Source organism: Rhineura floridana, chromosome 9 (assembly GCF_030035675.1).
Source record: "Rhineura floridana isolate rRhiFlo1 chromosome 9, rRhiFlo1.hap2, whole genome shotgun sequence".
NCBI lineage: Eukaryota > Metazoa > Chordata > Lepidosauria > Squamata > Rhineuridae > Rhineura > Rhineura floridana.
Window position 1 is genome coordinate 12,705,008 of NC_084488.1, and position 17,103 is coordinate 12,722,110.

The 17,103-nt window shown below is 40.8% G+C and overlaps 1 protein-coding gene across 2 annotated transcripts in view; it reads right to left on the reverse strand.

Annotated features, from left to right (window-relative positions):
• Nucleotides 1–17,103, reverse strand: part of CCDC149 (coiled-coil domain containing 149) — a 79,221-nt gene that overhangs the window by 33,990 nt on the left and 28,128 nt on the right. For both annotated transcript variants that reach the window (XM_061583199.1, XM_061583200.1), the window contains exons 5-9: nucleotides 5,674–5,790; nucleotides 4,781–4,953; nucleotides 3,293–3,365; nucleotides 2,168–2,252; nucleotides 655–799 (exon numbers count right to left, since the gene is read on the reverse strand). In XM_061583199.1, the coding sequence (XP_061439183.1) occupies nucleotides 655–799; nucleotides 2,168–2,252; nucleotides 3,293–3,365; nucleotides 4,781–4,953; nucleotides 5,674–5,790 (593 nt within the window). The remainder of the gene's footprint in view (nucleotides 1–654; nucleotides 800–2,167; nucleotides 2,253–3,292; nucleotides 3,366–4,780; nucleotides 4,954–5,673; nucleotides 5,791–17,103) is intronic.

Below are 17,103 nucleotides of genomic sequence, written 5' to 3' on the forward strand. Positions count from 1 at the left end.
ATTATTAACCCGCCCTTCACCCAAAGGTCCCAGGGTGAGTTACAACAATTTTAAAATACAGCATTAAATCAGTAAAAAAACAGCCTAAAAATCACAAAATAGGGTGGGTCCTAAAAATATACATCTCAGGTGTCAAAGGCCAGCTAAAGGGACGCATCTCCAGCATTCACCTAAAACTATAAAACAAAGTTGCCAGGCGCACCTCAGTGAGGAGGGAGTTCCACAACTTAGGAGCCACCACAGAGAAAGCCCTTTCTCGGGCCATCACCCCTCAAGCTTCCAAGGGTGGCGGAACTACCAAAAGGGCCCCCTCTGCTGATCCCAACACTCACAAGATAATTTATAATTATTGCATTTACAATAATTTAGTCACAAACCTAAGCATGTGTAAATGAAATAATTATAAATTCCTTCCTTGTTCACCCCACCTTTGAGCCCTTCCTATTTCTCTGTGATTTCCCTTGTGCTGAATTTTAGAATGTAAGCTCCTCAGGGCAAAGATTTGTAAAGCACCATATACATACATTATGCTAATAATAATGATTATAATTATATCAGCAAAATACATTTCTCAAAATTTTTAGCTGATACATTAGACAATGACAAAACAATTGCACTTAAGTGCTTTGTTTAATTGCTAGCAAAAATACCTACTTGTTGGTTTGCCTCTGATGCTGAATGACCATGTTTTTCTCGTGGATTGTCTCTAGTAAAGCAGTAGCCAAAGATTTAAGATCAGAAATGGACTGTGGTGTGGCAGGTAGGCTACACCCATGATCCTCTGATAACAGCTCTTGGACTACAAAATTTGAAACAAAAGAAAATAAATTTAGGTTCATAGATATAGAAGTCTGGAAATGACAAATCAATTGACATCTGGAAAAAAAATCAAATCATGTTCATTATTACTGCTACCCCTTCATCCACCAGAATAAAAAACACAGTGTGCTATCTCATAAAGATGGTGACTCTTTAGGAGGACCATTACATTTGCAACACATTACTTCTGTGCAGGGACTGGTGAAGCAATCTTCTTCCCCAGTAGGAAGAACTTTGTAAAGCACAGATACATTTACAACCTTGGCAAACAGAGAGAGAGAGAGAGACTCCGGGCCTTGGTTTACACACCACCTCCAGGTATATTCCCACACTGCTCTGGGAAAAATGTGGATTTTCTAAGTATGAGATTAGGTCAGACTACATACTACACAGCACCTCTTGACCAGACAGATTTTCTTAAGGTTATCCAAGGCCCTGGTGTTTATTCATGCATGGAAGCTTCTTTCCAAAGCAAAAAGGGCCGTGAGACAACTAGTTTGGGGTGCAAGTCTTAATATTTTTTAAATGCATTTATTAATATTTAAAATATAACATTTGAAAATATACATACCCCAAAATAAATACTTATCAAACAGAAAAGGGAAACAAAATACTACAATAACTGTCAGCTTATGTATCTGCATAGTCTATTAAAATATGATTCAACATTTTGATAGGCTATGGATAAATGTTATTTCACAGTTATTGCAATATTTTGAACACACATGAATACATTAATATTCCAATAGATTCTCTACAAACATGATATAGTCATATAGACAGTATCAGTGCAGTCTATACTGTATATTATTTCTGAACCCAAAGATTATACCAAGCTTAGTGCCTATTGTAAAATACAGCCATTTTCTTTGATGCTCTCAAAATGTCTCTAGAGAGACCAGAACTACTGTTTGGAAAAGTACCAACAAACCAACCTGCCCCTTCCTACAATCTGCTTGGTATCAGAGGATAAAAATGTTACAAGAGGCACAGAGCCCTTCCATGGATCACCAAGGATAAACACATTAAGAGACGCTGTCATTGCGTTGTGAATTTCTGACCTCTGCCAGTCAATGATGTGAGGCAAGAACTGGAAAATGGACAACGTGATGACATATCACATGTTGTCTTATGATAGATCCAACGAGGAAGAAAGAAGAAAGAGACCTGGAAAAACTACCTGGTTTCTTGTAACGTCTAGATCTGTCCTGATTTGTGAGAGGAATCAGGGGGTTGAACTAACAGTTTATTCCTTCTGGGAGCAAAATCTTTCCTGTTTTCACTGAAGCCCCAGGATAGCAGTTCTTAGCTTTAGAAAGGAAAGGATAGACAAAAATCAATGCAGTACCTTGCTTTGCAGAAAGGACTCCAGTTAGTGCGCTGCTATTTGACTTGCTGTGAGGTTTGGAATTTTTCCTTCTCTCTAGTGCATTCTAAAATAAACAGAAACCAATCAAGAAATATTGATTTATTTTAGTTTATAAGGAAAGGGTTGTTTGGTAGATAATATTGACAAAACATTTGATTAGACTGAGAAATTAGGAAATCAGCCTTTGGTCTCCCAGTTTGTCCAAGTGCCTAAATCTGTAAAAAAAAAGTTGTGTGAATATCTATAACCATTTAGCAATGAACAACTTATCACAACAGCTATGTTGCCTTTAAAGTTAACCAAGAGGAACAGAATTTTATTACAGATTCATACCCAACTTAAATAGAAAAAAGGGGTACATAGAGAAAGAGTTTAAAAATCCATGGAAGCATCTAGGGAGTGGTATAATTTTCCTCCCTACCTGGCAGAACATTACAAAGGGTGGACACAGACACGTATTTTACCACACAATGAACCACATGTGCGCATAGCAGCATATTTGCACAGCTCCTATTCATTTAAATGCGGCTTGTACAGAGAATCCTGGTCCATTATGCCATGAATTTTGAACATGGATATTAATTTAAAATAAGTATTGCACTATATTACAATAAAAGTGCCATTTTTAGAACACATAAGCAATATTAAGAGTTGCTTTCAACTAAACTTGACAGATAAATCATTTCATTGTTGAGGGGGGAAATCATCTAAAAACATTTGGGTGACTCATGAGGTATTCAGGAATTGTTCGTAGCAATTTCTTCTATAGCAATTGCATTCTCACAGGGAATAATGCTAACTGAAATTATCTTTTCTAATAAGCAAATGAAATATATTTTAATCATAAGTAATCATGCTTTCCAATACTAGCAGAACATATGATGTTGAAAAAGTTATGTAAAAGAAAAGAGGTTAATTACTAAAATCACCCAACAGCTCTTTATTAACATGGAAAAGAAGCAGCCGTCGGTCTCCATCTTGTGAAAGACTTAATCTATCTTCAAATCAACTATCTGAATGTGCGACAAGATGGAAAACAAATGCAGAAATGCAAGTAAAAAAGTATAGCATATTATATCACGAAACAAAAACCCAAAAATTCACCTTATACTTCACAATATTTGATTTGAGAATGTTGACCTCTTCTTGAATTTGCTTTAATCGCTCATGAAGGTATCTGGAAAGTCAGAAAACAGATTGTAATATATTATTCTCATGAAATTTATTATCCATGGAAGCATTTTAAAGGGTTCACAAGCTTCACTACAGAAAGTAATGCACAGATAGTGAAACATCTGAAGTTTGGGACTTAATTAATTAATGAACAGGATTTATATATGGCTTAATAATCAAAAATCAATACATGATTTACTTAAAATATACATTAAAATATTGATAAATAATAAAACAAGTTAGCCTAAACACTTTCAAAACATAAGTATAATTAGCAGTTTAAAAAATGTACATAACGTCATAAAATCACATGCTAAAATGTATGTCAAATTTACAAGTCTGGGTAGGCTTGTCTTAAAAAAGAAGTTTTTAGCAGATGCCAAAAACAATACAGCAAAGGCATCTGCTTAATATCAATGGGCAGGGAGTTCCAGAGTGTAGGGGCTGCCAAAATTAAGGACTGATTCCTTGCAAGTGCAGAACGGACACTGTGTGCCACTTATAAAAGTGCCAGGTCCACATATAGAAGTAGTCAAGTGGGCACATATGGGTAAGACAATCCTTCAAGTAAACTGGTCCCAAGCTGTTAAGGACTTTAATAAATTGGCAGCTGAAGGAACGAGGGGGCTCAAGTTCAATGGTGAACTCAAGAGTTCACTCACCCCATCCCTTCCTCAGCCCATTACAAAACAAGTCCACAGAAGTTCAGGCACATCTCATAAGGGGCTTGCCATCAAGCAGCCCTGTCCGTTAATGGGTGATATTCAGTGCTATGTAAATGTACTGCCTTCAAGTCGATTCTGATTCAAAATAGACGCACTGAAATTAACACACACAACTAACTTAGGTTCAGTAATTCAATTGGTCTACTCTGAGTAGGACATAGTTGCACACAACCCAGTGGTGTGAAAAAGCAAGAGAAATTGGCAAGCAGGGTGTACTGGCTGGCAGAAGCCTTTTAGGCATTAACCTTTAAGGCTCTTGGGCCATTCCTCAGAGCGTCTATTGTCACCAGCCTGCCCCCCGCCCTTGCCTACAAAGGTAGTTTGTTTGGCAAACCAGCAAGTGGGGCTAGATGCACTAATAAGCTGAGTTTTCTTGGATAAACAGTGTGGTTAGAGCTAGTGGGATGTAGTGGTTAAGGTGTTGGACTGAGAGGATGAAGTGCTGTTAGCACCCTCATAAAACAACAATTATCAAACTTCTCTGGAGAAAAGCCATGAAAGTCAGATTTCATAGTAGTACCAAACCTGCTTATTTCTGAGGTACAGGTGTGGCTTCAAAGTCTCTCAGAGTATCTTATTAGTTTTTAACTAACATTTAGAACTGCAATATGGTAGCAGCAACAGAAGTCTTGGCGTATCCATTGTGAATTATATATAGTCAGGAGAAGTTATAACCATTTTGAAACAAGCTCACCTGTTCTCCATACAAAGAGCATCGATGTCGATAATGCGGTTTACATGCCCCCCAAGAACATAGTTAAGCTCTTGGTTTAATCTGTCAGACTTATCTTGGTAAAAAGAGCGCTCCTCTTTTACATCCTGTAGTTCATCCAATGCTGCTTGAAGATCATGCTGCAGAGTCTCAATCTGACAAAAAAGCCAAAGTCAAAAGCATGACTATAGTCTAATGAAGATTATATTAACCTATGTAAAAAATTGCTTCTGCAAGCAAAGCTTTTCAAAAGAGAAGCTAATAACTTGATTACACCTCCCCTTACAGCCAACACTGCAAAATAAAGTTGCCCAGATATGTCCCATTGGTTCAAACAAGCAGTGGCAGATCCATATATTTAAACCCTGATCTCCAGCAGTCATGTCAACTGAAGGAGGGGAGAAGAAAAGAGGTATGCAGGGGAGGAGTTCAGAACACTTCCCCCAACAGCCACTCTCACCAAGCACTTTTTTCTGACCGCCATACACAGTTCCAGTATGGAGCCTGGCTGAGACAAGGGGAGGCAGCTATGCAGAGGTAAGCCGCAGACAGGGGGATAACTTAGGGTTCATCTCAACCACATTCCCTTTTTCTACTACCCTAGACAGTTAACTGAATACCACTTGTGGGAGCACTACAACAGGGGAGGAATTCATGCCATGCCATGCCATGGAATTCATGCCATGCTTCTGGGTGGCATCCAATTGGATGCTGTAGGTAACAGATGCTGGACCAGGTGATGCCTGGTCTGATCCAGCAGGACTCCTCTTACATTCTTCTGTTATCTCTTCTACAAAGCACTCAAGAGTTATTAATCTTTACTACAGGTTTAAGGAATGGATACACAATTACAAGTCATGCTCATTATTAAGTACTTGTTCTCGTGCTTTCTCCAATTGCTGGACGAGGTCTTCACGCTCATGTGATGCAAAGTGGCGTGCCCCAACCTCCTCATCTCCAAGCCTCTGTTTAGCTATTGTCATCCTAAGGAGCTGAAAGAAACACCAAAGGCAGCATTAGTGGAGGCAGTATAAGGGCCATTATACAGAAGTAAACCCAGGTTTGTCACCAAGTGTACATTTAACAGATAGTTGCAGCCAATCACAGGTCCAAAAATAGATCTTTGACCTGTATGATATACATATTTGTGAATAGACATATTTACCTGAATGGCCATCCTCTTAGCTTGGTAGAAGAGCAGGTGAGCATTGCATAACTCTGTACTACACACAGGTAATGTGCGGAGGCCTGCATGCACAGTTATCTCACTTCAAACAGAAGAACAAATCAGATGCAAATCAGGTATGTGCACAGACAGCCTCGTACATTACCATTAGGTTCACCGAAGACGTATGCACATCTGTTCCTCTACCATACAAAGAAGATTGCTGGGTGCATACATTTGTCCCATGACCCATAAGGGCAAGTTTATATAAACACTGCGACTTCAGGCAATGACTTCCATGTGCAAAGTATTCATCGCAGATGCCCCCGCAAAAGGAAAAGCTTTCATAGCACCTCAAGCAAAATCCATGGTGACAGTTCATATGTTTAGCTGTGATAAATCAATGAGCATTCATGCATGAATCTAACCAAATTCACAACGGCTCAACAATGAGAAGGTAGGAAAGACAGGGGCAAGGCTAAGAAGGAATGCATATGAACAACGTAAATGAGATATAACGGAAGCAGACCAGTCTGTTTAAACCAAAATCTGTCTCAATCATGTACAAAGCATGTATTCTATTGTTGCTTTTAGTTAACCATTTATTTCTATTATAATTTATGATTACACTTTATCTGTGCTATCAGCTTCTCCGAGCACATCAACAGAATAGGATAGAAATTATAATGATGAAGATGTGCATGTCTGTGAGCCCTGTTTTATAAGAAGAGTGTGAACAAGTGAAGATACAACCTTCTCATCAAAGTACCTATTCAAATCCTGCCTTCTCACCCCCACCCCCAGCCCAACATTTTCCCCTCAAGCGGATTTCAATAACAGAAGCAAGCCTGACTGCCAGAAAAGCACTTGAGGAGGTGGGCCTCTTTACAGCAGGGGTGAGGAACGTTTTTCAGCCTGAGGGCCACATTCCCTTTTGGGCAATCTCCCGAGGGCCACGTGCCAGTGCTGAGTGGGGCAAGAGGCAAAACAACAAATATAAATGCTACCTTTAATAGATGGCTAGTTTCTATACACTTTCCCTCTATCCTCCACGCAAGCAAAACACACTGTCAGAGTTCCAGCCAGGCCAAAACACTTGGGGTGTGAAGCTTGGGGTGTGGAGGGAGTGGCCTGGGGAAAGTTCGGAAGGCCAATAGAGATGTTCTCCACCACCGATGTTAGAATGTTAGGTCAGAGATAAGAACCTGCAGCCATCCAGATTTTGCTGAACTACAACTCCCATCAGCCTCAGTCATTAGCCCAGGGATGATGGAAGTTATAGTTTGGCAACATCTGGAGGGTCACAGGTTTCCCACACCTGAGTTAGGCACTTCTCACCTGTGCACCCTACCCCTGCTTACACACACCTGGTTTACACACATCTGCCTGTCAGTGTTATGTCTAGCATAGCCCTTAGGTGTTATTTTAGTTTCAGATGGAAGACAATTATGTTAGGAGGAAAACAATTAAAACACATGCCTAAAGGATATAATTATTTCCTTGAATTACTGTCAGTAGTAGCAGTTATCTATCCATACTGTTACTTTTTAAAAGTAGCCTTAGTTGACACAGAACTATGTTGCACTGAGCACCTGCTGTCAGCGAGGAACACAGCCTTAGGCTATGAAGTCCTCAAAGCTGGGATTGCCTTTCGTACAGGTTTGTTCAATGGCTCAGACACAACAATCTGTTTATTTGCAACCATTCCAAAATATCACTGCAGTTAAAACAACAACAACAAAAAATTGATGCCTCTGTCAGGCAAGATGTGCCCAACACGAAAAATCCAAATATTTAAATAATCTAATAGTTAATCTAAATAGTTAATGTGATCTGTAATAGCAAGAACACAGCAAGCATGTACTCAATTTGGATCCAACTGTTTTCAAAACTATCAAAAATGTTTCGAGTACTGAAAATCAAGTACGTAAGTCACCTATAGAAGAATGAGGCCGTAGTAGATGTAACTATTTAATTCCCCTCCCCCTATTTTGCATTGCTAGGAGAAAAAAAAGAATTACATCTCAGTGGTCCAATTTGTAGAACTGACACAGAGGCATGAGAAATCTGCAGTGAAAACTCCCATGACTTAACATTTTGCAGCTGCGCTACAGAATTAATGCACACCATTATATTTCATGAATTAGAATATCACCCTTCTGAAATTGAGCATCACATAGTAAGGCTACCTCAAGCAATTTCAGTATGCCAATCACTTAAGTACCTGTGGGCCAATTAAAATATTGCTGATGCAAATGACCCGCGATCCTCAGCTTCAGCCCCATTAAGCCCATGCTGCTGTGGCTGCTATTCTTCATTTGACAAGCTCCACAGGGTGACTGACTTGCAGGCCTCAATGAGGCATTGACCCCCATGTTGCTTTCATTTTGGCAAATTGGGTGATTTTTGCATTCCCAGCCAGAAAAAAAATAGGGAAGAAAAGAAGAGAAAAATGTTATGTGTGCGTATGCGTTTAAGTACAGGATTTTCTTTTCAGCTAAAAAATTATTAATAATAAAGGCATGAATGGAAGATGGTTGGAAAGAAGGCAGAGAGAAGGTGGGGGAAAATGAGACTCCTTTAACTTTGAATCCAATAGGAAGAGCCTTACAAGTGTTACAGACAAAATTCTTGTGAGGTGATCTCTTCAGCACTTAAGGGATCAGACTTAGTGCTCTGTTCCCACCTCCTTCCATTCAAAACCCAGCATTTCATGATCTCTGAGCATTCCCAATCTTTATGGGGGGGGGGAAGAGGTCCACCCCTTAGGGTTTTTTCCCCTCAAGTTTTTTTTTGTACTGATGCACTCCTTGGAGCCTTCCAACCATACTGAGACTTCCTTCTCGCACATGCACATCAACGCTTCTGTTTCATCAAAGGAGCAGCACTCAAGAGAATTGAGTTCACTATTATAATGGATAATGATGTATTGCTGGTGTAGTTATATTTCTCGTTGTTTTTTTCATGCTTTACTGTAAACCATTTTGAATGTAAGGTATATGGAAAAGCTGAAGCAACTACAACCCTACAACCCTTGTGCAGGGTATCTTTAAAATACTTTTTTTTTTAAGGAAATGTCTGTAACTGGACATGAAAATCTGCAGGCAAGGTTGAATGAAGGAATGAAGTCTGCAGGGATGGTTGCACCTTCTGACTCCTGCCAAATTTCGAAAGAATAGCTACTGTGATTTTCCTGCAAGGGCAGCCATTGCAGTTTTGACGTGGATAAAAACATGATCACAAACTTCACTAGTGTTTTGTGGACAATTGGTCTGACAATTGCAGAGATATTTGGGGAAAGAAATGTTCCAAATAGTAGATAAATATATCCAGAAGCATTTATATTAGGTACCTTTAAATTTGATTTTGTGCTTGGAAGAGCTAAAAGGGGTTCAGTTGCCAGGTAAAATCATTCTCTCCAATTACAAGCTTGATCTGCCCTCTCCCCCCACCCCATTGTGGCATCTGTTTTAAGCTAGAAACATACATTTTGCTCCCTCCCCTAAAGCACTGATATTGGAGAACACTGGTAAAATCATTCTCTCAATTACAAGTGGAACACTGCTGTCAGGATAGAGCTCCCTCTCCTCCCTCCTGATCCTGGTAGTTTCACCAAGCTAGAGACATATTTGTATGTTGCAAAGCTGCCCCCTATCCCAACCTCTGGCATTTTTCTTATATAGTAAACTTACAGATCATTTCACTTTTAGCAAATGCTGGTGTGCAGCACATTTTAAATGACTGGATCACTTGGGCACCATAAATTGATTCAGGGGTCCCTGATTCAACTTCTGCAGCACCATAGAGATCCCACTTCACCTCTGATAAGCCAAAAATCCAGGAGTGTAGTGACACAAATTTCACTGGGTGGGGAGAGAAAAATGTGGGGGTGGGGGAGAAGGGTTGGGCATCGGTCACTATAAAAGAGGTTTCTGGGGGGGATTTTCTTAACTAATGATAAAAATAAACCCCAATTTATGCATTATAATTAGGAACTATGATTTGTGAACAGGGCCAGAGGCAGGGGGTCTGCAGGTGGGCCACTGGCTATGGTCCCACAAGCTCTGAGGGGCCCTGCTGCATGAGGGCAGTGCTGCTGAAATCCTGGTGCTCCCGAGCCATTCTGAGGCTGGAGCTAGTAGGGGGGAAAGCTGCCTGTGCAGGGAAAGCGAGGAAGGGACTGGCTGGTGGGATGGGTTGTGCGCCGAGTTTGTGTTGGTTAGAAGCAGACATGAAGGAGTGGCGTGGGGCTGGTGTGGAAGGGGATCCGAGGGAAGCCTCTGCGCCTCCGATAGCACAGCCTCCGTCTGACATAGCAGGCAGCAGCAGCACAGGGCTGGGAGCCAGCAGAAGTGCAGCACGCTCCCAAATGGAGAGGCACCTAAGCCCCACCCCAGTCAGGCTGCAGCAGGAGCAGGAAGGAACCCCACAAGCACATTGCAAAGAAGCAATTCATCTACTTTATTCATCTGCAAAAGAGAAAACAACACAAGCGTTTCTTTCACACATACATGCCTCAATCTAAGTTACAATCTTGGCTTCCCTTTCAAGAAATGAGGGTGGAAGAGGTGTCATCCTCCCCTCTCCCGCTTCTGTGCCTTTGACAGCAGGTGATGTGTTGAATCATTCCCTCCTCTTTTATCTGTATGACAGGAAGTTCCCCTAATACACGGGGAGGAGAACCTGTGGCCTTGCAGATGTTTTTGGACTCCAACTCCCACTGACCAGCATTTCCAGTGGTCAGGGATGATGGGAGCTGGAGGCCAGCATCATCTACAGAACCACAGGCTCTCCTTCCCTTCCTTAATATATCAAGCTGCTGCTAAAGGCTTAGATGCGTAGCCATGAAAAAGGGTGGCACAGTGGCGTCACTAGGGTTGGTGTCACCTGGTGCGGTAACTCATGGTGTCACCCCCATGGACCTCCTCCCGTATCAGACCATACAGAATCCTTAGTAATGTTTTTTGTACTAATGTTACTCGTAAATCGTAATTCCCGTATATCACTGAATGTAATGGCAATAGTAGTGACATAAACAACTAGCAAAATTAAAATTACACCTTTAAATTACAATATCATACGCACAGCTCAGATTCTTGCTGTTATCACTAACGGGAGTTAATTATCTTGCATATGCCCATAATAAATTTTCAGATACTTTCAGACCCTCAGCAATTTTCAAGTGGTCTATGTAGAAGAAAGGTTTGGGAACCCCTGGAATAAGACACCTGCTTATGTCCCTATGCTGCTCTCTCCCTTCATTTAGGTGCCTGGGATGCATGCGTGTGGAAATACCTCCTTACAATTATGGAAAGTGATTCTTAATAATAAGTCTCCACACACAAAGTTACATAGGTATTTATCAGTTGTTTAGTAGAAAATTCAGAGCTGCAGGATCCCTTCATGATAGTTACAGCCACGTACACCCTTTTTTGCTCCTGGATTAAGAATGAGATCTTTGTTAATGCATTCTCTCACAACAACAAACATCTCTAAGAGCCAATCAGCATGAAAGTGGAGAGCGTTAGCAACTGAGAAGAGTCTTCTCAGTGGCTGACTCACCTCCTTTCACTCTGATTGGCTCCAATCTGCAGAAAAGACAAGGAAGCCTATTAGAAGACTCTTCTCAGTGACTAACACACTCCCTTTTCATGCTGACTGTAGGATGCTTGGAGACATAGGGACCCTGCTCCCAAAAAAGCAGAGGGACTAAGATCCCCTGGGAGACTACCCTCCTGGTGCTTATGGACATGACCGTAAAATATTTTGTGACGTGCAAGTTCCACATTATTTATTAAGTGTGTTTAGGATTACACTGATGGCATTCCCAAATATGTACTTTCACACAGACTTTGGTTTTCCATCACACAATGTTTGTCCAAGCCTCCACACTTGGGGGGGCACTACTTGCACACCCCTTCCATACGCACATCAAAGTTGGATACACACCTGAACCAAGACCCAGACAAAAGGGCACTTAAAACAAAAAGATAATTACAGTGGCTGAGTAGATCTTGTACAGTGGTTATACTGACTGGGCAGCCACTGTCCTTCACATTTTACAAAATACTTTTTCCTATACAAAGATTAAATTTCTGTGTATGAAAAAGTAATATATGAAGTGGTCTCAATAGTGAGAAAAGTAAAGTGAATGGTGATCCAAATGTTTTTCATTCTCACGTTATGAAGCTAGCTGCCAGATGATGTATCACCTTCGCTACGCACGCAGCGTAGACTGAAAAAACAGCACCCAAGCCGCCATTCAATACGTGCACGTGTTCTTTCCAACATGAATCTACAGGTCTCAAAAAGTAATGTGTGACAAAGTCCTCAAACACCTTATCACATGCCTCAAACATGGTCTCTTGTTCTACCAGCATGCCTTCACACCATCACTTTGCCCAAACATAAGGATAGGTAAATTGCTTTTAGGGAGGTTCACAATTATGATTTCCTATTTATTTAATCTAAAAATATTTAAAATACATAAAACAGCCAGGGGAAGATATTGGAGAAATATAAAATAAATACAAATAAAAAAGGGGGGGAGGTGAAGAGACCTTAAATGTGCTACTCACCATCTCTCAGCCTATCCTCCCCTCAGGATGAAAACAACGGAGAACCATGACCACCCCCAGGAAGAAGGGCACACTTAAAATGTAGAGGAAAAAATTGTCTACAACCATAGTGTGAAATCAAATACTTATTGGGACACAGTATGAAGAAATATTTATATAAACATGACTATCAGATATGTTTATGAATTACACAATCTGTAAATATATTTATAGTGCAATCCGATGTTTGTTTACTCAGAAGCAAGTCCCAATGTATTCAACGGGGCTTACTCAAACTGGGAAGTGTGCAGAGAACTACAGCCTCAAGTGATAAGGAACTTGTTCTTTCAACTTGTTCTTTTAAGTTGAGACCTTATCCAAGTCTGAGTCTGTGTTGGAATTGCTTTTTAATATGTTTTTAAGCCTTTTCTTTTTTCTTTTTTTTAAATGTTTTTTGAAAGCTTTTAAAAAATATTTTCAAAGATGTTTTAATATACTTTAAAGTCTGTTTTTATGATGTTTTAAAGTGCTTTTAGTGCTTTTGTTTGCCGCCCTGGGCTCCTACTGGGAGGAAGGGCGGGATATAAATCAAATAATAAATAAATAAACTTCATTCACCCAACCCAAAATTCAGAATCATGCCTCTTTAGACTGTTTTCCAACTGTTTATTCTTGCTTTACAGTTATTGGATTTTAAATGGCTTTATTTCTTGTTGAGAGCTGCCTTGGTTTCCAACCCTACCTCACAGGGTTGTTGGAAAGACTACACACACACACACTGCAGATGTATAAATACATACAGCCCATATAATAGTTTATTGTCAAACCAGTTGGTCATTGCAGAAAAATCAGTATTCGTTTTAAAAAAATCAGTATTCGTTTCCTACAGAATAAAAACTGTAATACCTAAGTAAGACCTGCCTACTTGCTTTAAAATAGGACTGGAGGAGGGGGGGACAGAAAGACAACACAAACACAATTCTTTTTTACATTCATTCCAAAGTCCCATTGATTTTCAGCACATTCATAACCATGTCTACTCAAAAGTAAATCCTATTGAATTCAATGGGATTTACTCTGGAGATATGGCATTAGCAATGCTTTTACCCCCACAAAAGCAAGTATTGGAAAGGTTTTGAAAACACTGACCAGGATCTGACTCCTACACACAAGAGGGGAAAAAACTGAAATATATATACTTACCCAATTTATGAGATTTTTAGATAAACGGGGGGGGGGAACCACCATTTTCTGGCCTTGCAATGAGGTTTACTAGACACTGCCACAGGTCAAACACTTCACTGATTGGCTGCAATCCTGAACGAGTGGGGTTAAAGCTATGAAGTGCTATACAGTAGTTTAAAAAAAGATTTAACGGGGGGCTGACGTTTTTATGTATATCTCGAGAACCGGACCACCTAGAAACTTAATTTTTTTTTAAATTAAAGCTGAGAATCACCCCCCTCTGATGGTGTCACCTGGTGTGGTCCGCACCCCCCTAGTGATGCCACTGGGGGGCGGCTGACGTTTTTATGTATATCTCGAGAACTGGACCACCTAGAAACTTTTTTTTTTAAATTAAAGCTGAGAGTCACCCCCCTCTGATGGTGTCACCTGGTGCGGTCCGCACCCCCCGCACTCCCCTAGAGACGCCACTGGGGTGGCAACACTAGGGGCAGCTATAAAGAAGGTTACCAACTTTTCTTTTTAACAGCTCCTGCTTCTAAGCCAGTGCATGGGTGGAGAGACATTCTGTGAAAAGCATGTGTTGATTTCTGCACATCACAAGAAGATGTCTTAAACCAAAGCATATCATTGGTCCATCTAGCTTAGTATTGTCTACATGGATTGTAAATTTCAGAGAAGTGTATCTTTGGCCCCTAATTGATGATGCCAGGGGGTGAACCTGGAACCTTCTGCATGCAAAGGTATTCTACCACTGAATTATACCCAGCCACAAAAAGGCACAAGGCTGATTTTTTCTGATCAGTTGGCCACTTCTTCTTCTTCATCATCATCATTTATAGTACATAGTACATTTATATCCCACCTTTCCTCCAAGGAGTTCATGGTGGCATACACCCCTTCCCATTTTATCCTCACAACCATCCTGTGCGATAGGTTAAGATGAAAAATACATTGATTGCCCCAAGGTCACCCAGTGAGCTTCATGGCTGAATGGGGATTTGAACCCTGGTCTCCCAGGCCCTAGTCTAACACTTTAATCACTACATCTCAACGGCTCATCTAACTGATTAGCAGATGTGAGGCCAGAGGAGTCTAGCTGGAGAAATATTTTATTTTACCCTCTCTGTCACGGTCTCATATTCTGCAGAACATGTAGTTTGGCTCACTTGCTTGAGTCATCTAGAACTACCTGTTTAGCCAGATTACTTCCTCAATGCTTTGATAATTATCTTTTGCAATAGCATTTGTGATATCAAGAAAACATTTTCTGAAATTTTTTAAGTTGTATAATTTCTGATTAAACTGGCTGATATTCTGGTGAACAAAAAATATATTGCTGGCTTTAAAGGGTCCTCCTAGCAAAGTGATTAAAATATTTATTTTCTACCTTAATCCTTGTTTGAAAAATGCTGTAGGTTTTTTTTCTTCTGGCAAAAGATCCTTCTTCAACTTTAAAAGCATACAAGCTTATCATTATCTGATGAGAAAAACCCTTTCACAAGTCACTGTTGCATGTGGATTCTGTGGTTTGTTTCTCTCATGATGAACAACTGAACACCTGCACGGTTTCAACGCGTGTCAAAGTTGAGAATGAATTTCCACACACAGCTATAGATGCACCAAAAGTGAGTCCAGCAGGATACACAGCGTGCATGTGTGGAAAGGCTTCCGTATACAGGTGCAATGTTTCAGTAAGCTCGTGAATGCTAAGTTCTGTTCTCCTGAGGCAGCTGCTTCCTGGAACTAACTACCCTGGTCTCCTTTGCCACGCCAGGAAAGCGATTAAGAGAAGTTTCATTTTAAAAATTAGATTAATACCTATAAGCATCAGTTTTCATAAGGAAATGCTTGATAGCATGTCACATAGAAACTATATATCTCTGAACTACAGGTGCTAGAATTAATTGTACAAGTACACAATCTCTGTTCTTCAGAAAGGTGCTGGGCCAGCCACCTAACGTTGCTTCTGATGGCTCTACCAGCAAATCTCTATTTGCATGAGAAAAGTTAAATAAGGTGCATCATTATTTTTCAACTTTTTTGCCAAACTGAGGAAGAACATGCACACACACACAATATGCCAGCTCCCCATTTCCTGGGTTAAGTTAGTAAGGTCTCATTAGGCTTTCTGGGCCTTAGAGAGCAAGTTCAGGCCAGTGGGCACAGCAGATAAGCTGTGGAGGAGGAACCCACCCATTGGAAGAGTGGGAGCGAGGAACAAGGCTTAGATAGCCTTGCCCTTGTCTTCTATGATATGGACCCAACAACAGCTCACCAACAAAACCTACCTGAACCAGTTATCCCAGTAGGCCTCAGAGAATTGGAAACAGTCAGACCCACTCAATATCTTTCACACAGCGCACATCTACTCCCCCCCCCATCTCACACCCAAGGAGGATCAGCCTTCTGCCTCTTGCAGACTCTTACTCTGAAGGCATCTGGCAACTTTCTCCTATCATTCAGTTCACTGCACAGGCTCTCACCCCTTGCAGGAACTATATATACTCCACAAGCCCTCCCCACTACCAATCTCCTCTAGACTGGTTAAAAAAAAGAAAGAAATAGAAGGCGGTAGCACCCTTGCGACTCCCTAAGCGGCTCCCCAATGGGAGACCCCCTTTGGTGTCGCCGTTTCGGTGGTGACTCCGCCAGCAGCAGACCTGCCGCCCAAGGGGAGCCGGGCTTTTATGCCCCGACCCAGCCAGTAGCTGATGCAAGAGGCTGCAAGATTAACTGCAGCCTCCCTTTGGAGCCAGGGTCAGGCAGGGGGCCGCAGGCCTTGCAGCACTTACCAGGGACTTCAGCTGTCTCAATAGACAGCAACCCAGAGGAGCGAGCAAGCAAGCAAGCACCCAGATGCTCAGATACTCCCAGGGCAGATCTTCTCCAGTCCCCCAGTGCTGCAGCTGTTCCCTGTTAATTTATGATGTTACTGCTTTAGAACAAGGGTTCTATGGTTCCTGGTGGGTATGTGTTGTTGTTTTTAAATTGCATGTCATTCAGAATGAACTCCTCAGCCTTACTCTAAACCATCAAGGCACCCTATGGCATAGCACATTTTAAAAAGAACTGAATGTTAACAGATCGGGTAATCCAAAGAGCTGAATGTTAAGGGAAAAGGCATTCTCATGGTAAAGTAAAAGTTCAAGTTATTGTTCTTTAATAAAGTATTTCATATAACTGATCTCTTTATATTCATAATTCTCAGATAGTATTATGCATTGTTCACTTGTGTTTATGTTCTCTAGAGAATAATATTTATATCTATATTTATATATTGTGAGATAGTTATTTAAAAGAAACCAAGAGGGATTCCCAACAAAAGAAATAAAGAGCAGCAAAACCAGTATGTTTTATGTTGCATCGTTTTACTGCAGGTTTTTTTTTTTGCTTTA